At 38.8% G+C, this 23,998-nt stretch overlaps 1 protein-coding gene across 8 annotated transcripts in view; it reads right to left on the bottom strand.

Moving 5' to 3' along the window:
- tpm2 (tropomyosin 2 (beta)) overlaps positions 1–23,998 on the bottom strand; it is a 105,668-nt gene that overhangs the window by 58,011 nt on the left and 23,659 nt on the right. Inside the window, exon 1 of one of the 8 annotated variants that reach the window (XM_028804972.2) lies at positions 55–337. The exons of 4 other annotated variants lie outside the window; for them this stretch is intronic. In XM_028804972.2, coding sequence (XP_028660805.1) covers positions 55–186 — 132 coding nt within the window. In that variant the 5' untranslated portion in view covers positions 187–337. Of the gene's footprint in view, positions 1–54; positions 338–23,998 lie in introns of those variants that run through there. 3 more of the 8 variants (XM_028804970.2, XM_028804971.2, XM_028804969.2) reach the window with 3 other exon arrangements.

A 23,998-nucleotide genomic window follows, 5' to 3' on the forward strand; every position in this document is an offset into this window, starting at 1 on the left:
GATACTCCACGGAAAACGTTATGTACCTGCCTGCCCACGACGTTCCACACTTACCCTTTCTCTGGCCTGCCTCTCTGCGTCCACCTCCCGCTGCAGCCTCTCCGCTCGCTCCTCCGCATCGTCCGCTTGCTGCTGTAGGGTTTGGATTTTCTTTTTTACCGCTTCAATCGAAGTCGTTCCAGCCATATTTTTTTCTTGTGTTGAGCTTTGCGTTATATAACGAGTATTCCCAAAAAAGGCTGGTTGAGAATAGCGAAGAAAGCTCCTTTCCTTTCACTTCCCGGTGTAACTCCAGCTACGACTGCCGAGTGGACTGGACAGTGGACGGACACGCATGCACGCCCCTCGCTCAGCCCCACTCTTCAAAATCGACTGGGAGGGATCAGGAAATTCGTCTCTTTGCTGCGCTACAACTCATTGGCTTGCTGTTTTCTCATTCCACACGGGCTTTTTTATAATTGTTTCATTACAAAGTAGAATAATAAAATATATAACGTTCTTACACCCTGAAGTCAGTTGTTTTTTATATTAATAAAGTACTAATAATTAATCTTTAGGAAGGTTTTACGTAATACGAAGTTAAAAAGTAGCAAGCTACTCACGTTAATCACATTTATATTATTATTATTATTAAATGGTGCTATGATTTTAAATTTCAAGAAAAAAACACCTTTTTTCAAATAATCTCTTTCGTCATTAAGCAAGTAAGAAAATAGCGTTTAATGCTGCTTTCTAACTGCCCTAGCCTTAGAAATCTGATTCCAGTTCCCAGCCTATTCACTATATAGTTGGGGTTTGCATGATGTCCCTGATTCTGTAGACCTTTCTTCCACATTTCAAAGATGTGTACATTAGGTTAACTGATGAATATAAATGGACACAGTATGTGTGTCTCTGTGTATTGTACCCTGCAATGGACTGGCACACTTTCCAGGGAGGGGTCCAGACTTTGGACCCTGCAACCCTGAGTAGGATTAGGTGGATCTGAAAATAAATAGATCTTTATTGTCATTGTCACTTTTACAAAGGAACAACGAAAATGTATGCATGGATAGACATTTACATTCAAACTCTGCAAGATCAATGCTTTATTTTTTGTATCTGATATATCTTTTATTTTACTTAAAAATGAAGACAGGAAAATTGTTGACATAACTGACACCTGTACTGTAAAACTAAAACTTGTTTATCTTGCTTCTCAGAAATGCATTTTTTAAAACTGTGAATACTTTCTCTTTAGAGATTTCAACACCTCATCAGACTTGTATGTTTTTAAAAAATTAAATGATTGAAAGATTAATCTCCACAAATCTAAATTCACATGAAGTAAAATTGTAAAGAAATACACTTGAATAATTATAATTACTCTGTAACATTAATGACTCCTTAGTAATAGGCAAAATATATTTTAAATGATTAATTTCTATACCTTTATGTAGTTTTCAAGCAGAGTTGCCTGTTAAAAGTACATCATTAAAACTCTTATAATTAATGGCCACATATAATTTCATGCTGACAGAGCCAGTATATACTTAATATTCAAACAACAAATTATGCAGCAGAAGTGTGTCAAGAAAAGATACTGGGGCTCCTTTATACCAAAGGCAATATGCCTTTCTAATGCCTCTCTGTGAGTGTGATTGTTCTTTTTATCTTTAACCAAGTAAGACATTTTTCCTCCTTAATAGCATTTCTGGTGTGCATTTGAGGGGGGTTGTTACTGTCTGTTGTAATGTTTATTTATTTGTTGAGCTTCTGAAAAAAGCTGAATGGTCCCTTGAGACAAATTAAGTACTTATGCATCTATCTATCTATCTATCTATCTATCTATCTATCTATCTATCTATCTATCTATCTATCTATCTATCTATCTATCTATCTAGTGCCTTTCATATCTATCTATCTGTCTGTCTGTCTGTCTGTCTGTCTGTCTGTCTGTCTATCTATCTATCTATAGTACAAAAGCACTGCTGACTACCACCAAGGAGTGCTAAGATTAAGGGAGTGTTTTTCAGATTTACTTTTGAGGATACCGATGTAACTGCTGGTTTTTATCCCAACCAATTTCTGATTTAGAAGCCGTTTAATCCTTAATTAGGCCAGTTACTTATTAAATACGTTACAAAATTAGATGGTTCTTTACATTCTTTACAGGCGGAGTGGTGGCTCTGAGGCTAGGGATCTGCACTGGCAATCGGAAGGTTTCTGGTTCGAATCCCATAAATGCCAATAGAGACTCTGCTCTGTTGGGCCCTTGAGCAAGGCCCTTAACCTGCAATTGCTAAGCGCTTTGAGTAGTGAGAAAAGCGCTATATAAATGTAAAGTATTATTATTTGTGGTATTTTATTATTGGTAAGTTTTCACAATTGTTTATAGTGTACACTTAAAAGATTATTATGTTCACTGTTTTACTCAGTGTCAGCTCATTTGTCTTGAATGTTTAATGCATTGTATGTTACATGTGAAGTGCACACAACTAGTTGTTTCAGCACTGAACATTTTATGTGTGGTATACTTTGTAAATGAACATTATTTTATTTCAGTTGTTGTTGTTGTCACTGCATAATGTCATTAGTTCACAAGGTGTAGATAGGTTTTCCTGAGAAATTCACTACAGTTGTGTAGAATTTGTAATTGAGAGTAGATCAGTACTCTTTATTTTCTTCTCACATCAAGTATTTTCCTATAACTACAGTTACGTTCAAATGCAATAGTGATAGAACAAGAACCACTCCATTGGTTAATCCGTTTGCTAATTTAAAAAAAAAATCTTAAACAAATCCAATAAATAAATAGAATACTTTACTGATATGACAGCAGAAAGGACCTTAATTTTCAGAGAAGGCGAATTCCAAAAAAAATGTTTGTAGTTTTTAAGACTGCAGACCAATGGTACAAGTAAACTAAGTAATGGCAGAGATTAAGCCTTATTAATAACTTAGTTGGAACAAAAACAGCAAGAAAGGATCCCCAGTACCAAATTTAATGTGACAACTCAAAACCACTATTGTGGGATCAGCTAATCGGCCAATTAATTATGTAGTGCTCTTGACTGAAGGCAAACTAAGAGTGAATACCCAAACTTACAAATACAAAACAGTAACATTTAGAACAGAGGGTCAGCAATTTTTCTGCTAGGTTTCACAACAAATATTTATAATTCTATAAGGAAATGTGTTTTGTCTCCTCTAAGGCCTTAGTGACTGTACTGAGTAGAAATACCACCTGTTAGTGGCAGCCCACTCAGGCTAAATTCATTGATTGTTTTTCTTTTCCTGTAACGCACTATGACTCAGGACACCTTTTGTCTTCTTTGGACACATCCTTTCTGATATTCACCTTTTCTTTGTGGTTGCACATTATGGGCAGGGCACTATAATCACTGTTTTCAAATACTCAGTTTATCTATTTTACTTAAGTATATGCTCTTTTTCCTGTTCAGAATTGTGAGAAATGCTTTTGCAATTCTAGCACCAACAATGGCAAGCATAAGTATGTGTTTAAGATAAATCTAAACCATAGAAACTGAGTTTATTAGACAGACTATTCATTAGCGCTTGGGAATTTATTATGTGAAATAATCCAGTTAAACACACAATTCATAATGTGATTGAGCAATAATAGAAATCCATCCATTTTTTGAACCCACTTTTTCTATTTCAGGCTCATAGTGAACTGAGTTATTATGGCAATATTGCCAAAAGGCAGGATCTAACCTTAGTTGGTTCACTCAGTCCATTACTTACAAAGAGAAATTCATGTAAGAAACAACTCTTTGAAAGAAAAGCAGTCCATTGGAGCACATGGTGAACCATAAATACTTGCACATTCACTCTGGACGAAGCTCAAGTCATCAGTTTACCTACTGTATATTTCATGTCTTTGGGATATGGGAATGATGAAAGGTAACCAGAGAAAACCCACAAAAACATAGGGAGGACTCTGTAACCTGACTGGAAATTGAACCTTAATCCCTCTAGGTGTGAGACATATTCCCTAACCACTGCTCCAGGAATGGACATTTCATTGATAAATATATTATAAAACATTTCTGAATGTTAAGTGTAAAGAGATACATGTTAGTCATGCCATGCAATGTTTATTATATACATCAGAATGTTTGATATTTAGTTTTACATTATAAGTATACATTCATTACATTATAAGTATAAATTCTTGTTCTAATGTAGGTGGTCACATCTACTGTACAGTTGACTCTGTTTCTATACAAACAGCACATAGTCATTACAACCGTAATACTGTTCACAAGCATATTGATCAGAGTTTAGATAACATTCCATGTTAGCCACTACTAACCAAAGTTGTACTAAAGACAGCAACAAGACCCTGAAGCTAATTTTTCCCTTTGAGACAAATAAAGTGCTAGCTATCTGTCTATTGGTAAATACGAAATCATTGACTAAACAGACAAATTCTGGGACATTAACCAGAGGAACCAGTGTTTTTTAAACCTTTTCTTAGACACATTTTCAAAAGTATTTTATTTCACGTCTGTTACATCAACCTAACATCCAACTACGGAAATGCAGACAATCTCTCTAAGCAGCAGAACCGTTTGCCCTGAAGGAGTGTACCATGCCAAAGCATGGAGGAAGCTTTCTAGCGGTTGGAAGACAAGAAAGATCTTTGTGATTCTTTCTTAAGGGATTATGCAACAAACAGCACTGTCAATTGATATTTTTTAAGGCCTGGAACTGGGCTAGGGTCTCCTCAGTATGAAATTTGAATGGACTCCCTGTAATCTAGCTTTCTCATTTACTAATGCAACTCAAGCATATTGCGGTCATAAATAAAATAAAATCGCCCTTGTGAGTGGGGGAATATACAATCATTTTATATCTAATTATTGCTGTTACACTTTATATTATTACTTTTACGTTTTAATTATTTACATTCATTATAAGGTTGATGAGGACTACAGGAGATTCAGTGATAGGATTCAATCTAAAAGAGAATGCAGTGATATCACAGCTTCTTGACATGGTAATGCTCTGGCATTTCTTCTCTGCATGTTTCAGACCAGAGGTGGCCAACTCTGATACTGGAGAGCCACAGTGGCTACAGGTTTCATTCTAACTACTTTCTTAATTAGTGACTAGTTTTTGCTACTAATTAACTTAATGTAATCCATCCATTATCCAACCCGCTATATCTTAACACAGGGTCAAGGGGGGGGGGTTGGTCTGCTGGAACCAATCCCAGCCAGCACAGGGCGCAAGGCAGGAACAAATCCCCGGGCAGGGCACACACACACACCCACCACACACTAGGGACAATTTTGGATTGCACCTAACCTGCATGTCTTTGGACTGTGGGAGGAAACCGGAGCACCCGGAGGACACCCACGCAGACACGGGGAGAACAAGCAAACTCCATGCAGGGAGGACCTGGGGAGCGAACCCAGGTCTCCTTACCTCGCAGCACTACCACTGCGCCACCGTGCCGCCCTTAATGTAATTTATTTGCTATTTAAGACTCAGACCCTTTAAATCAGGGCTGAGCAACGTTGGTCTTGGAGGGCTGCAGTGGCTTCCAGTTGTTGTTCCAACCCAACTGCTTCATGAGAAGCCACTCATTGCTGATGAAGCAGTTATTGCTCAAGTGACATTTTTCTGGTTCATTTTAGTTATCTCGCGTGTTAAGATTTTGAACCCTTAATTGCTTATTTTAGTTTTAAATAGCAATATTCATTGTTTTAACTGCTTCTTATTAGCAATAAGATGCAAATGACAAAGGAATAGGCAGTTCTCCATCTAGCGCAACTCAATTTCTACCTGTGTGTATTCATCATTCACTATTTGGTTTAATTATGTACTCAGAAAGAAGCTGAGGAGAAAGTGGGGAACAGAAAATTATTGCTCACCTGTTTTGGGCTTCAAATCACTTGGATGATACAGGTATCATTAGAAAGGAAAACAGATCTGTGATTTAAGAATGAACTGACATGTTAGAGTTAAAACATTAACAAGCTATGAAATTAAATAAGATCTGTTATTGGTGATGATTGGCTTCTAATTGGCTTCTAACTGGGTTGGAACAAAAACCTGCAGCTCTCCAGTATCGGAGTTGGCCACCGCTGTTCTAGACTTAACTCTGGGTTACGGACTCTTCAGGAAGTTTCAGTTTTACTTATGTTTTGGAGCTAATTATGTAGGTTTTACTGAGCTCAGTTACTAATCACATTCTCAATCATTGTCTGGTTTGGTTCAACAATGGCACACTTCAAAAATAAATTACAGTGTGTTGTGAAGTCTGCAGAGAAAATAATTGTCTGTGCTATTCTATCTTTTGCAGACCTGTATATATCTCATGTCACTAACCATGTCAAAAGGATCACCACCCGGCTCATCACTTGTTCCAAAAACTCCCCTTTGGTAAACGCTTCAAGTCAAATAAAACTAAAACTAAGAGGCACCTAAATGTGATGTCCTGTCATCTACTGTAAGATAGTGTGTATATGTACAGAAAATCCACATGTATGTGTGTGCATGTGCATACTCACTACACCCTCTCATTTGCACATCTCCTTTATAATTGCACTATTCTGCAACTTTGTATCATTTTTTAAAATTATTTTTCTTTATTTTTTAAATTATACTGTTTATACTATTTGTATGTGACATTTTATGTTATAAGCAGCACCAAATCTACCAAGTCAAATTCCTGTACATTAAGTACTGATGAATAACAGTGATTTTGATTCTGGTTATAGTACTTTTTTCAACTTGAAATCAGAGCAGACAAGGGTGAGATGAATGCATTTTAAGGGCTTCGCTTTTAATTTCTGTTATGAAGGCCCATTCATCAGGATTTTCACTCTTCTCTTGTGTGTAACTTGTGATGTATTGACTACCATCCAGGACAGCTATTTTTTTGCACATGTTGCTGTCAGCTGAGTAGTTAGGCCTTAGACCTCAAACTGCTGCTTCAATTCCTTCCACTGATTCACTGTGAACAACTGAGTAATAAAACCAAGTAGATATTAAATATGAGTTCACTGCATACATCAAGGACAATGAAATTCCTGTCTGCATTGTTTGTTATTCATCAGCTATTTTATTTCATTGTGAAAACAGCAGTTTAAAGATTCCTTTAATGTATTTACTTGGAATTGCATTTAATAAATTATCAAACAAAACCTAGTGGCCTGCCTTCATTTTATTAATGAGGATTATTTTTTCTCTTCATTGTCTTATTTTGAATATGTTTTGGATTAAATGAAGCACCAATGTTATAGATGTACCCTTCCCATTGTCACAGGAGGCTGGGGGTCAGACCCAGCCAGGACGCCTGGAAGGACTGGGAGGTGGTCTATATGTCCCCCAGGCCATGAGGGGGCAACCGCCCTGGATGATGAGGGGACCGTGGGGACGGAGCAAGGAGGCTCAAACCCACTGGGGCCCGTGGCCACCGCCTGGGGGCAACCCGAGCATCGTGCAGCCTGGAGATTGACACTTCCACCACACCTAGGAAGGTGGAGGAAGGACCTTCCAGGGACGCCCGGAATGTTTCCGGGTGCAAGGGCAGCACTTCCACCACACCAGGAAGTGCTGCCGGAAGCGCGTCATCAGGCACCTGGAGCATATCCGGGTGGAAATAAAAGGGGCCGCCTCACTCCAATCAAAGGGCTAGAGTCAGGACCAGGAGCAGGACGAAGCTCTTGTGAGGAGAGGAAAGGCAGCCCATGGACACTGAAAGAGAGGCCCGTGTGGAGGGTGATTGGTGCTGGGAGCACTGCGTGTTGGGCGGACTTATTTGTGAAAATAAACGTGTGTTTTTGTAAAGTGCTGATGTTAGTCTGATGGTGTTTGGACCCGTGCTCACACTATATACATTGTATCCTTCTTTTCACCCATAACAACTCAGTAAGCAGGAATTTTTGTTGCATAGGGAATTTCTACAGCAACACACTTATATCCTCTTGTAATGAGCTGCTGCCATGAAACTGCTTCCTAACTAAGATGAGCACTTAAGCAAGTCTTGTTCAACTCAATGGGGCTCTTTGTGTATGTATATGAGCTTAGGCTATTTGATGAAAATATCAACTTCCTTTCCAGTTAGTCTGGCTCATTGGAAAATGCTTAGGCTTATTGCAATAAGATGAATAGTTTTATTTTCAGGAGGTAATGATTTGACTAGTTAGTATGAGAAATAGTGTAGTATATGAATATTCTGTAATTAAATATTGCCCCAAAAAAGCATATTAATCTTGTTTATTGTGCTTGCCTTTATTTCTTGTTATGAACAGTATAAAAATGTAATATTAACAAAAACATATAATTCAAAGGACTTGCCCATCTATTTTTATAAGGAGCAAGTTCCCCATAACAGTTGATTTCATCAAGGAATAAAACAGGAAAATTAGAGATTTATTTTGCTGAAAAGTTCTGTCTTTTTTAAGCAGACAACTAATTTTCATACGCCTGTCTGTGCAACACATGCTTCATAACAGCTAAAATGACTGTACACACATACAGTAGCCAATGCCATACAAACCACACTTGGAAAATGATATCTTGCAAATGAACACATCAGAATATAGCCAAAAATATAATTCATTATTAGTCTTTAACTCATATTAGAGTCTCAGCACTGTTCATTTCTCCTCAATAAACTTGAATTGGTCATTGAACGTGCCAAAATCAAATCTCTTAATGAAGTTTTTGCTTGAATTAAAGAGATAAACGTGAAGGAAATAAAGGATATGTTGGCCTCTGCAAAAACATCTTGTGTAGATTTTTCATAAGAAATTTGTAGTTGCAGTTCTCCAAAGCCATGAAAATGAAAAAATAACATTCATACAAAAGGCATTGGACTGCAGATGAATCCATCATTTCTGTATTTAAACTGTAGCAAATGTAAGTGGAAAGAAACACATGTATTGAAAGTTTTTATTATTTAATTAATACATGTGATTCTGATGGGTAACAAATATATACAGTATATTTCAGATATTTTACCTTATCCGTGAAACAATGTATATCATATACAATTTTTTATTTTATTTCATTGGGGCAGTATGGTGGTACAATAGATGGATCCAGCGTCTTGCATTTAAGTCATACTTGGTTATTGCCCAAGTTAAGTTTGTATATTCTCTTTATGTCTCAGTGAATTTTCCTCCCATAAACTCAAACAGAAGCAGGCTGGATGATCTGCAGCTTCCAAATTGGCTCCCATGTGAGTATACTGTATGTGTGGGGAAGAATGCATTAGTAGGCCCCATGATGGATTGGTGTTTTGTCCAGGGCTGTATCCTTACATATACCTAGTTCTGCTAGGACATTTCCAAGGATTAAGTGAGTTTAACCATGTATGTAGGTAAATTTATTTTGTTACTGGATGCTTTCACTAATAGCAATTAAAAAGATATGTGCACAGACCTAGATATGGAATAAAGACAGGATGAGTGACTTGGACATGAGCACATAAGATGTCAGTTGTGAAGGCTAAGCCTTCATCTATATGCTTTATTTCATATATTTATTATTATTTCACATTTCAGCCAACTAGACATTAGGACATATTGCTTAGTTAGACAGAGATAGACAAATGCATATACAATTGTGTCTAGCCAGCAAACTGACAGATATTGCATATTTGTCTAACCTGCATGTAGAGAGACATATATTGTTTTATGTATACTTTTTCATAATGAATTCCTCAAGTAAGTACTAAACATGTACACTCACTGAGCAAATTATTACGAACACTGCACTAATAAAGGGAAGAACCTCCTTTTGCCCTTTTGCTCTCAAAAGGAAACATTACTTTGAGATTCTGGTCCATGTTGACATGATTGCATCACACAATTTCTTCAGATTTGTCAGCTCCATATTCATGCTGTGAATCTCCCGTTCTACCACATCATAAACCTGTTCTACTGGATTCAGATCCGGTGACTGGGAAGGCCTTTGAAGAACACTGAACTCATTGTTATGCTCATAAAACCAGTTTGAGACAACTTTTGCTTTGTGACATTACAATACTGGAAGTAGCCATTAGAAGATGGGTACATTGTGGCCATGAAAGGATGCAAATGGTCAGCAACAGTACTCAAATAGTTTATTGTATTCAAGCAATGGTTGATTGATGTTAACAGAGCCAAAGTGTTCCAAGAAAACATTCCCTACACCATTACATCACAACCAGCAGCCTGGACTGTTGACACAAGGCAGGTTGGGAGCATGGATTCATTTTGCTGGCGTCAGATTTTGACCCTACCATTTGTGTGCCTCAGCACCAAGATACATTTTTCCAGACTTTCTAGTTTTGCTGAGCCTGTCCCTACTACAGCCTCAGCTTTCTGTTCTTGGATGAGGGGACTGGAACCCAACATGGTCCTATACTGTTGTAACTCACCAACCTCAAGGTTTGACATGTTGTGCATTCTGAGATGCTTTTCTACTCATCCATAGTTGTACTGTGTGGCTATCTGAATTACTGTATCCTTTCTGCCAGCTTGAACCAGTCTGGCCATTCTCCCCTGACCTCTCTCATCAGCTAGGCCTTTTTGTTTCTCAGACCTGTTACTCACTGAAAGATTTTTTATCAAACCATTCTGAGTGAACTCTAAAGGCTATTGTGCATTAAAATCCCAGAAGATCAGCAGTAACAAATACTCAGACCAGCCTGTCCGGCGCCAACAATCATGCAATGGACTAAATCACTGAGATCATATTTCTTCCACCATTCTGACATTTGACGTGAATATTACCTGAAGCTCCTCACCATTATATACATGACTGTGTGCATCATGCTCCTACCACATGATTGGATTATTAGATTGTTGCATAGATAAGCAGGTTTACAAGTGTTACTAATAATTTGCTTAGTATGTGTGTATATAGTTGTTCACATAATTTGATAATATGACTACTGACAGATTAAGTGACTCATAGACCCAGAAAATAAGTCAGTAGTAAGCGAACAGGTAATCGTGTGCATTACAATGGAACTTCATAGTCATGAGGTGGTCACAATACTATACAATTCAAAGTAGTTTATAAATTAAATATATTCAATTAAGTTGCCGTAATGGTAAGAGCTGCTGTCCCATGGATCCACTGTCCTTGCTTTGAATCCAATAACCAGTAGGATTGATATCCATTGCAATTTACTCATTCTCCTTTTGTTCGTGCTGGCTTTCTTCTAAGTACTCCAGTTTTCCTCCTGCATTCCAAAATATTTATGGGCTGATAATTTCAAATTGACCGTCTGTAAGTGTGAATATAGTTGTCTGTGTGAGTTGGCTGTGCTATAGACCAGGACTCTGTTCATGGTTAGTTTCTGCCCAGTGCTGCTATGACTGGCTACAGTCCCCAATGACAATGAAATGGATCAAGTTTGAGACCATTATATGCACAATTACTAGCATATGTAAGGAGCTGAACTTCTGACGTGGTAAGTAACTCACTCAGTGTCACACTGTGAGTTATTGGTGGGGACTGAACTGAAAGCTTTCACAGCAACGAAGTAGTCAGTAGGTCATTAACAATATCGTTTCATGACAGGATATAAAATATATACATAATTGTACTTTGAAATGTAATGTAAACATTTTTGTCTGGAATGGAGATAATCTGTGAAAATAGGATATAGTTGCTGCAGTCTAAATGCATCTTAAATAGCAAGCACTTTATATGCTTTAAAATCCAACAACTTATCCATTAGGTGGCAGAAAGCATTTGAACTGCACTCGTGTTATTTGCATCCATGCAAACCATAAAGCCTTTGCCTGAAACAGCAGTAGCTCAAGTTCTGATTTGGAAATCTATGTTAAATATTGTGCTTGCTGTTGAGCCTTTAATGCAGTTCTAACATCATATCCCACAGTGGAATAGACACTGATCATTTAAAACACATGAATTAACTATCAAGTCAGAAAGGGATGAGGACAGCCTACCATGGAAAACAGATATTGTAAGTTAAAGCAGAAGATTGAATGTGAGGTTTGCACATGATTGTGAGCAGCAATTTAATAAACTCCACTGAGGTCATTGCATGACATTATGACTTTTTCAAAGACACAATACTAAACTTTCACAAGAGCAAACACTTTTTAGCTTCTTTGAAAAGGCAGGCCCAGGTAACGGGAGAGTCACGTGTCTCTCGTATGAAGTTTTTGGTGAATGATTGCCAAGAACATTTACAGATTAAGTTCCTAATGGGAATAAGTAGATATTCTGTTTATTGTTTTTGGGTGGTGTCAAGTGCAGCAAAAGACAGTTAATTTTAGGTGTATTTACAGAAATATGAACCCCAAGGAGGGTGCTTGTAACTGGGTTGACACCCAGTTATATTCACTTAACCTTTTGTTTCCTTTCTCATATCACGGAGCAGCCAATCCTACAGCAATCCAATTCATAGGCCAAATTACTTTTAAAAGATTTTTAAACATTCTGTTTTAGGGCAACTTGGCATACTTTCAAGGATGTGATTTCATTTCCAGCCCACTCGCTAATCTTTCGGCTACACCCTGCAGACTGGCTTTTGAATGAGTATGTAGTCCTTCAAGGCTGCCAGCACACACAATGTAGATTTTCCAATAGTACTGGCCATCACGTGAAACAAATACAGAACATATTTTTTAAAGAAGTGTACAGACTCTGCACACTTTCGTTTTTTTGTAACTATACCATTTGCATATTAGAATATAAAAGAGAATTTGAAACAATAAGAGATAATCCTGAGTAAAAATATTACTTGCAAACCTTTTCATGAAAGTGTAGCAATGCAAATTGAGACTGTGTAGACACCTACTGTTATGGAGATGTTGTTTTGGGTCAAACCACCCCTACATGATTTGAGCAAGAGAGAGGGTGATGAAAATCTACTCTGAATTCACCCCAAAATGACAAACGCTTTAATTAAAAATGATTATATTCAAGAGGAACTCTTTCTCCTGGATCTATGCATGTTATTGCCACGATTCAACCTGCCACTAAAAATCATGGTGCATATATAATGTCGTTTTAATTATGAGTACTTCTCTCCAAGTGGAAAAATATGCATTAAATGCTTTCACAGACTTACAATGTGCAGAGAGGATATTGATAACATGGAAGTGCTCGATCTCTAAGATAATGGAAGGGACTTGTATTTATGTAAACAGTCACTATATTATGAAGGGCCATATGGTGTAAATTTCCTGGCAACATTTACTAGAAAGGATGCTAGAAAGGAAATAGCTTCTCCAGTCAATGCTCTTCACAGCAAAGTCAGTACGTGATAAACAGACAGGCTCTTGGGGGTCAGATTGATTAGAAATGAGTTGTTGAATGTGGAGCTAATTTCTGCTTAGCAACTGAAATAGTACATTGTGCTTCTTTTTCCTAAACATTACAAAGGAAGTCAGAAGTAAACATATTAGTTAAAAATGTAACTTTATCAGTCATTCATCCATCCATTTTGTAAAGGTGCAGTTGACAAATCAGAAGTAACCAAATTCTAATTGGCCTATCCCAACCATTCTTCTATTTCCTGATCTAGAATTATTTCCATTTCAACATCTTTTGATATGGGAACCTATAGTAGCATTACTGACTACAAGGCAGGATACCAGCCTTAGCAAGGCACTCTCATGACACAACTCATACTCATTCACACATCAATGAATTTTCTGAAGCTTACCTTCTCTATTAAAGGGTCTTGGAAAGTTGGAGCCTATCCACTCGTGTAGCCACCGTCACTAAGTCAGTTTAGACATTGAAGGTGGTCTAGTGACCAAGGCATTCAAACTTTAACTGTAGGTACTGTATGATGGTTCAATCCCTATATCCAACTCTCTGAGCATCCCCAATCAATTCACATATCTTGGATATAATCTTGTTATAAAATGAACAAAATGTAAATAATTGCAGACATAGGGTTAAGGAATATATTACATTAATAATAATTTACAGTCACTTATTGACATATCATTGATATTTCATTGCAAAGGGGGTGAAATAAAACATTCTGAGAAAAAAAATGTGGAAACTTTAGATTAACAATAACAGACTAGGATTCAAACCCAGGTTCAGGGGATGTGAGGCAGCAGTAACACTTTATATCTGAAAAGTTTATCTCATGGACCATAAAGCAGGAATCAACTCTGGAACTCCATCCATGGCGGAATGCACACACAAGCAAACAGTCACCGGTCATAGCATGACTTTAAAACTAGAAATCCTATGAATGTGAGTAGACATGACGAATTTATACAGAAAATACCATAGTTAGGAACAGAACTAGGTCCAAGAACTGTGAGAGGGCAGCATTAGCCACTGTGGCACCACTGTGCTTCCAAACTCCTTTAGTCAATATTTATTTTATTTAAAGTCTCTATTATGAACCACTTTACAAAACACACGAGAAAGCAACATTAGATAAAATGTATTGTATAGCTAAATAAGATTTCAGTGGTAGCACAATCTTGGAGAATTATGAACATCTGTACTCCACATACATACAGTACAGTATTATTAACTTCATCCTTCCATCCATTTTCCAACCCGCTGAATCAGAACACAGGGTCACGGGGGTCCGCTGGAGCCAATATTATTAACTTGGTACAGCAAAATAATTCTATATCAACTAGTTTCTTTACCAAATATGTAAAAACATTAAAAGAATAAAAAAACAAGTTATGATGATAAGTATAAGAAGAGAAGGCACCATACTGATGCCAAGAAGTCATATGTATATATCATCAAGTGCCTTATGGAGAAAAGGTTTCCATCATTCAAACATAGAACTATGTGCTACTAATAGCGAGCGATGGGATCTTCTGGCCTCCTGACAGTGTGTGTGTGTTTCTTTTTTTAAGAATTCTAATGAAATGTGGTACAGATCCTTAATATGACAAAAGCCAGGCTTGTTTGTTGTTTACCTCATAATGCACTGATAAATTGGAGTGGTGGCTCTGAGGCTAAGGATCTGTGCTGGTATCCAGAAGGTTGCCGGTTCGAATTCCCGTCACTGCCAAAAAAAGAGATCCTACTTTGCTGGGCCCTTGAGCAAGACCCTTAATCTGTAATTGCTCCAGGGGTGCTGTACAATGGCGGACCCTGTGCTCTGATCCCAAGGGGTATGCGAAAACAAACAAATTCCTAATACAAGAAATTGTATAAGGCGAAATAAAGAACAAAAAAAAAATTCAGTTCATCCAAATTGGTTACTCTGACCTATTCCCTCTGTTAAAGGTTTTAGCGGTTTGTTTTTGAGTAGATGCCTGTAATTGTGTGATCATTCCTAAATGGTTCTGGATACTGACAACCAGGAAGTTAAATTGTAGCGAAAAAGTGATAAATCAGTTCCCCCTGCTGACTCACTGTGCATTCTGAAATGAGTTACTTAACGTACCCATACTGCCATTGCAGAAATATGAAAACAACGGGCTTACAAACAACTAATCTAAACCAGTTTGAATAATTCAGGAATAAATCACCATTTCAAGTCCATTGCAGGGTCCACACAAGTACACACCATACCTGTACTCACACAGGACCAATTAGGAACTGTCAATCAGGCTAGCTTGCACATCTTTGGGGATAATGGAGGAAAATCTGAGCAATAGGAGAAAATTCCACATTAAAGCATTAGAAAAATTATGACAAGAATGGGCCATTCAGCCCAGCAAGCTCATCCATCCTATTCACCTAGACTGTGAAAAATAACATCAAGTTGAGATTTGAAGGCCCCTAAAGTCTTGCTCTCCACCATACTACTTGGTAATTTATTCCATGTGGCTATGGTTCTTTGAGTGAAGAAAAAAATTGTTAACATTTGTGTAAAATCTGCCCTCCACAAGTTTCAAACTGTGCGTCCATGTTCTTGTTTTACAATTCATTTTAAAGTAACAACTGGGGTCTGCTGTACTATTTCCTTTCATAATTTTAAACACTTCAATCATTGCTCCTCGTATCATCTCCAATTTCGTTAACTAAAAAGTTTCAACTCCTTTAGTCTCTTCTTATACCTCTTACCTCTTAGTCCTGGAATCAGCCTATTTGCTCTTCTCTTTCTTTTTTGTAATATGGAGACCAAATCTGGACACGTTGCTCAAAGAGAGGCCTTACTAATGTGTTATGTAACTTAAACTCTCTTGATTTGTACTCCACACATCGTGATATTTAAACTAACACACTACTAGCCTTTTTAATCACTTCTGTACACTGTCTGGATATAGACAATGATAAGTTCACTATGACTCCTAGGTCCTTCTCATAAGGTGTACAAATTTCAGACCTCTCATTGTGTTCTCAAATCTAGTATTTTACTTGCTACATATAATATTTTAAATTTATTTACATGAAATTTCCTCTCCCACAAATCTGCCAAAGTCTGTTTTCAATCCTAGTTTCTCTGTAATAATTTAGCTGGTTCTATATTATCTGCCCTTCCACCTACTTTGGCATCATCTGCATATTTTAAACAGCTTATTGTTTATATTCCTATCCATATTGTTTAATAGGGGGCTTTGCCCCCTACTCGCTTTGCTCGCCAACCCCCCGGCCTGTGCAACGCGCCAGCCACTTCGCGTCTCTACTGCTCACATATGTGGATTTCACTTTCACCAAACAACAAATCTTTTAATTCTCGCAGATAGGCCTCTTCATTGGGAAGAAACACTACTTTTCCCTGATGGCAACATGAATTAGACGATCTACAAGTCTCCGACTTAAAGTTTAAATCCAAACAATATATTCAATCTCTTTTCACTGTTCCGTTGTTTCACCGAGTAATAATTTCTGTTTGTTTGCGCAAATGCCATCTTTACTATCATTTTTTTGAGACTTTCGAATTTTAGTACTTTCATTATCTTTAGCCTGCTCTGCATGTTTATCACGGCAGCGTTTTAAAATTCTTTATGACGTTCTACTTTGTCATCTACTCTTTGTCTTTTATTTCCAGGCCCAGGCGCAGTTAAATCTCTTGGCACAAAGTCTTGTCTCGCATCGTGTCTCTCCGCGGAAGTCTTGTCTCGTCCCAGGATTTTTTTTATTATAATAGAGAGATGTATGTGCCCCAGCACTGACCCCTGAGGGACGCCTAATTCTGAAAAAGTTCCCCTAACAGTTACCCACTGCTTTGTATTTTTGGGATAATTGTGTTCCCACCTGCAGACTGTGCCCTGAATTCCCACTTCTTTTAGTTTGAGAACATAGACGCAGCAGGAACATACAGATTCCACATATTGACCAAAACCCAGGACCCCAGATGCAGCAGCATTAACCGCTACACCACCTAGAAGACTCCAGACTTACATTATTTAACTTGAATGTGTTATAAACTAAAAATGCAGTGTTTCTCACTAACACTTAAATTCCTTTGCTTTTTTTATGTCCCATGAATATAGAAATGTGAGCAGTACAAATATGAACACCATAGGCCAATGCAAGACCTCCTCACCTAGAAGGCAAATTGGATTGAGTGTTTCATGATGTTTTATCTGAGCAGCCGTCGTGCACTAAATATTTAAAGAATCTGCAAGAAGATACTCAGAGACAGGGTCTAGTTAATGCATTTCTTTCTGCAGCAACGTGCTTTCAGGAGATAAGATGATAACAGTAAAAATGACATGCAATGAACAGAAAAAATATAACTTTGCAAAATGTATGGATTCATACTAATATTCTAATATGTAACTAAAACAAAACATGGCCTTTATCTGACTTCCTCCTGAATTGTTGTGAGTTACACGATGGAGCAGTGTTAGTGATAAGTAATTGTGTATTGATAAGTGATAATGCCACATCACATTGTCACATTCTTCCTGCTTTCTTTGATTTTCTCCCATATTCCAAAGATCATAACCTCACATAACATTCCCAGTCCTGCTTAAGACAGTTCTGGGTTGCGGGGATCATACAGCCTGTTCTAGCATCTCCAGGCCCAAGGTGGAAACCATCCCTGGATAAGGTCCCAGTCGTGCTCATACAGGGCCAACAAATTATGTTCACTTCCAATTTTTATTTGCTCTGATATGAACATGTAACCTTAAGAATGGGATTCAGACCATTGACTGGTTCTTGATTTATATCAGTTACCATTCAGGATATGCTTCAGCTGCCTGTAACCTTGTAATATAAAATACAGGTTCAAGGAATGGACGGGTGTAGGGATTATTGATTTTTAAGTCTCACCTGAAAACTTAATTTTGTCGTTTGTAGTTTATGAATATGTTAAATATGTATTTATTTGTTTCATATCTGACTCTACTGATGCTCAGCATTTCTATGAATTCTTACTGTCACTAATTATGTACACTGAATCCCTAGTATTTTATTCTAATCTTTGTGGACTGTTCCCAAAGGGTTAATGTTTTTGTCCAATAACATTGCTTTTTAAATATTGTGTGCTGATTTGGAAAGCACTTTGTGATTAGCCATTGTGAAAGACTGATTGATTGAGTTCCTACCCTTACCTCCCAATTACCTTGGAATTATTATCACATGAATGCGTAATGTGTAAATAATCCTTGTGTTGTCTCAGTTGACTAGAAGACCATTTATATTAAAGACACCTAAAATGTAATGCTATCAAATTTTTCACAAAACTTTCCAAAATGTTAAATAATTTTACATTTACAAGTAGAATCCATGTTTAATTGGCCAAGTTATTTGTTTTTTTATTTGGAAAAAGGCTTTTAAAGTAAATATGAATACACATTGTTAAGTGTATTTGTTTTTGTGCCACAGTATACACAGTTTACAGTATATACATATATTAAAATAATAGAAGCAGATATGTGGAACACAAGGGTGTGCGGCCTCCCTGCAAGTGCAATAAAGACCCAGGCCTGTTAGGGATCCATAGAAAAGGAAGAAAGTCTGCCTTAGACCACTCAAAATAACTGTCAGTTATGACATTAAAAAGAGAAGACCAACAGAACAGAGTAACTGGATTATCTGTAAATTAAACAGATAAAAGGAAAGATCAGTGGGCCCATCTCTAATACTTTTGGAACTGCTACATCTTAATAATGTTTAATACTGTACAAATTCAGCTACATTTCATGTGCAACACTTTTCCAGGAAAGGAAAAAATACTTTTAAAAATTCACTAGTATTGGATGTCATTTATTTTAATGAAATTTACTTGTACCAATCCAGTCCAAAGTGCATGAGATCTCATTAAGCACTAAACATCCATCCATCCATCCATTTTCCAGCCCGCTGAATCCAAACACAGGGTCACGGGGGTCTGCTGGAGCCAATCCCAGCTAACACAGGGCACAAGGCAGGAACCAATCCCGGGCAGGGTGCCAACCCACTGCAGAGCACTAAACATGTAAAACTGAAATGTGTTTATTTTTAAGATTAGAGGAACTGAGATGGAAAGATTTTGATGAAGTCAGAGACAGAGTACAACCTGATTAACGATACTGCAGACATCACAACATATTATCAGGCAGGTAGTGTAGTGTAGTTAAGGGACTGCCCTTAAACCCTAAAGTTGTGTGCCTCGCTGAATGACCCTGAGCAATCCATTTTAATTGCCTGTTCTCCAAATGTAGAAAAAAAATCCATAAACAGATTAAACTTGTATGTTCCATTGGATAAACATGTCCAGTAAATGTAAAATAATAACAATAATGACATTGTGTTAGTAGTTTAACACACCCAAAAGGATATTCATGTCTAAGTAAATGAGTAACTTCTAATTGCATGAAAAAGTTTGCAGCCATTTTGAAACACATAATTCCCATGTAAATGGCTCCTAAAATGTGATCAGATCTTTATTTAAGTCTTAAAATGGTAAAAAATGATTAAACAAATGGCATACACACATGGATGAAAAACACTTAGATTCAGTGTGTGGTGGAACTGTTCTCAGCAGTAAATTTAAACAAACCCTTCCTGTAGCTGTTGATCAGACTTGCATGGCCCTCTTTACAGGACTGTTTGAGCTCATTTATATTTCTGGGATGTCAGCTTACTTCATGTACCGTACATTGCACCTCATAAAATGGTATCAAAAAGAAAGATACAACAACCGTTTTATTATTTTAATAAGTTAGCAAATGTACACATAACATAACATTCAAGTTCAACTTAGTTAACTGATTTGAAAGTCAGTGTTTTTGTTATTTTTTGTTTCATCAAAGAGACAGACATTTCATTTTTGTTTTTAAATATCTTGCCACAGTGGTACGGTGATGTGATTGAAATTTGCTCAGACTGCCACGCCACTTTTTGTATACATAAGCACTTAGCGTGGGTTCTCGACCATTTCAGTTGCATGTGTTTGATACTGAAGATCTGTTTTGCCAACAGGAGCAGCTATTAGATGTCTAAAAAGGGAAAATACTTTAGAAAAAATATACACATTGAAATAACCTCTCTTATGCAAAATATGCTACAATAAAGTAATCTATAATTGAAATTGTACAGAGTATTTTCCTGTCTGTTTTAAGGATACATGATGTGCAAGAGAGTGTTGCTTTGAGCAGGACTGACTATAGTATTTGTTAATCCATTCATCTTCTAAACCTGCTTTTCCAGGGCAGTCTGCAGCTGGAGCCTATCCCAGCAAGCAATGAATGCAGACAGGAACAGCCTCTGAATAGAGAGCCAGCAATCAAATGGTGAACACACACACACACACAAACACACACACCAGAACTTACTACAAAGCTGTAGTGTTATCACTGCCTCACCACGTGCCTAATTCATTGATTATTAACATACTTGGGTCCTGGATATGATGTTAAACTGCATCTGGCTCTACAAGTGGTCCTCCAACTTGCAGGGAAAACTTGGGGATTGGTGACAGGATTGGCACTCTAGTCAGGCAGATCCAAAACGGCAGATAGGACTCCTTTCTACTCTCTGCAGGAGTAGCTCTGCTGCAGCTGCTCACAGGGAGGCTGCTTGCTTTATGAAGTGGCTGGGGGAAAGCCCTCGGGAGTCTCATCCCCACAAGAGTCGAAGCTGCTGGAGAGCCAATAGGGTCAGGCCTGTTGGGGATCGGAACTGGCGTAGTGCTGAGGTGTTGCCTGCTGCACGGCAGCACTTAGATCCTAATTTGAAGTGGCCCATCTGGGTAGGCTCGTGGAATTATTTTGTCTGTCCTGCATGACAACCATCTTCCTCTGTTGTCGGAGGAACGTTACAACCTCCTCATTTCAGTGGCTGTACTCTTTGAAGTACACAGATCTGGGTCTGGCCAGATCTCTGTAGGTGGGTACACCTTTTATTAGTTTGATTGCTCTGATGGCTGTTATACAGGGAATAGCTGCTCCTGTGGTGGATTGGCTACTCCTGATGGTGTCCGATGTCAATCCTTTTGATGAGAGTATTATAAGACTCAGATTAAGGCACTCTCTGGGTGCCTTGTCTGTTGTCTCAGTTTATTCTCCAATTGCGGTGAGTGATGTCTTCACGAGGGAGACACTCTATTCACAGCTTCGCTCGGTGTTTGATGGGTGTCCTTGAGGTGACACTCATCTGGTCATGGGTGACTGCATTGTGACCACTGGCACTGACAGGGCTGGCTATAAGGATTCTGTTGGTTCCCATGGGTCTGGTGATCGTGGTGAAAGTAGCTCAATTTTCCTTGACTTTGCTAAAGGTCAGGGTCTGTGGATTGCTGGATCCTGGTTCCAGCGCCTTCAGCCGCATCGTTGGACTTGGTACTTCAATATTGGTGGTGCAGTGAAGGAGATCGATCACATCCTCGTGGGCAGACGTTGGAAACTCCTACAGAACTGCAGGATCTATAGAATTTCCCAGGTTGTGAATTCTGATCATAGAGTTGTTGCTACTCTGAAGATCCAGCTTAGGTGCATTAGGCTAGCTCGTACTAGGAGAATGTGGCTGGACTTGGCCAGACTTCAAAATCAGGCTGTTTCTAATGTGTTTGCGGACAGTTTGTGTGAGGAACTTGAAGACTCCTAATGTGATATGGGAGACCTTCCGTGACAAGACCCTGAAGGTTGCTGAAAGTTGTGTTGGTGTTGTTAGTGTTCCAAGAAGGAAAGATTTCATCTTGCAGGACACCCTGGACATTACTGAGAGGAGTTGCAGAGCACATCTTGATGGCAACTCTGGTTTGTACTGGGAACTGAGAAAGAAGGCTGTGAGGGCTCTTAGGGCAGATAAGGAGCCATTTGTTAGAGGAATCTGAGAGAAAGTGACACACCATTTATAGTCTAGTTATCCACGTCCTGCGTACAGAGGAGTCGAAGCATTATGCTCATCCAAATCTGTTCCTCGGAGAGCCACATTCAGGGCGGATGATGGAATGGTCCTTGTGGATGACTCTGCAGTTGTAAACCACCGGGCTGGCTACTTTGAGCAGCTGTTTAAAGCTGATCATCTGGCTAGGATGTTGGACATATCAGGGTCCACGGTTCTTGAGGCTGAGTCTCCATTTAGCTGTAAACTGCTCATTTGCACTGAGATTGCACAGGTGGTGAACCAGCTGAGGGTAGGGAAGGCTGCATGGATCTCTGGTATCTGAGGTGAACTTCTCTAGGCCTGGTAGTAAGGCTGTCCTCCTAGCATTGCAAGCAACCTTTGCTTTCATTTGGGAGACTGGCATCATCCCAACTGACTGGGAAATGGGACTTGTTGTCCCTATCTGGAAAGGGAAGGGTAATTGCCTGGATTGCAGCAACTATAGGGGGATTACACTGCTCTTGCTGCCTGGTAAGGTCCTTACTAGGGTCATCTTAAATAGGATCCATGATCACTTGCTCACCTACCAGTGACTGGAGCTGTCTGTTTTTACCCCAAAGAAGTCTATCAACTGCATCGTGGTACTGAAGGTTCTCATTGAGCACAAACGCGAATATTGGCAGAGTTTCTTTGCAGCCTTTGTCGATTTCGTAAAGTGTTCGACTCAAGCTGCCCTGTGGGACATCCTGAGACTTTGCTGGATCCCCCTGTGGGTGCTGTGCAGAGTGGAGGCAGTACCTCTGTGTTTTTCCCAGTCAATTCTGGGGTTCATTAGGGGTGTGTTCTTGCTCCTACCCTGGTCAATGCTTGCATGGACTGGGTATTGGGTAGGGTTGTGGAGTCCATCTATTGGTGAAGAAAGATTCACTGATCTTGAGTTTGCCAATGATGCTGTGATCTTCGTGGAATCAATGGAGGTTCTGATTGGGGCTCTGGAGAGACTGAATGAGGACTCTGAGTGCCTGGGCTTGTGAGTGTCCTGGATAATAACCAAGATCCAGGCCTTTAATGACCTCTTGGGCACAGCCATCAACAGTATGTGTGTCTGTGCAGGGAACGATGACCTTGTTGAGAGGTTTAATTACCTCGGCAGCAACATTCATGTCTCTGGTGACTCTGCCTATAAAGTCAGTAGACAGATTGGGAAAGCATGAGGGGTCGCTGGAAAGAGGTGTGCAGCACTCCCGATATCTTTGCAAAGGGATAAAGGTTAAGTCTTCAGAGTCCTGGTGCTTTCTGTTTTGATATATAGTTGCGAGGCATGAATCCTTGGGTACCACTGGTTTAACTTTGAGTCAAATGAGCAGTTACTCAAGGAGTCCCAAATGAGGCACATTACCTGAATGGCAAGGGAGCATCAGTTACGACACTACCGCCATGTGGCATGATTCCCCAAGCGTTATCCAGCTCACAGGATTCTCATTGTTGAGGATCCAAGTTGGCTGGACCAGGCCAAGGGGATGCCCATGTAACGTGTGGCTGTGTTAGACAGAGGGTCATTTCTGGGGGGTGGGACTGGACCATATGTCTGCCTGGGGGGTTGGCAACTGAGATCCCAAGCTGTTTCATTGTGGGTGGGTGCGGTAACACACTGTGTCAGTACATGCTCCCAAAAGTGACCTTACCTGACCTGATTAACTTTGGTCTTAAAAAATTGAAGAAAAAATATCTTTTAGTTATTTTAGCAACATAGTGCATCTGTTGGGGGCCCAGGCCCCATGGCCGCCCCTTATAAACTCTGCAGTTGTTTGCTTCTATAAACATTAAGGTAACATAGCATTTTCAGACTCACTGAGCAAACAAGTCTAAA

This window comes from Erpetoichthys calabaricus, chromosome 7, assembly GCF_900747795.2.
Source record: "Erpetoichthys calabaricus chromosome 7, fErpCal1.3, whole genome shotgun sequence".
In the NCBI taxonomy this organism is placed as follows: Eukaryota; Metazoa; Chordata; class Cladistia; order Polypteriformes; family Polypteridae; genus Erpetoichthys; species Erpetoichthys calabaricus.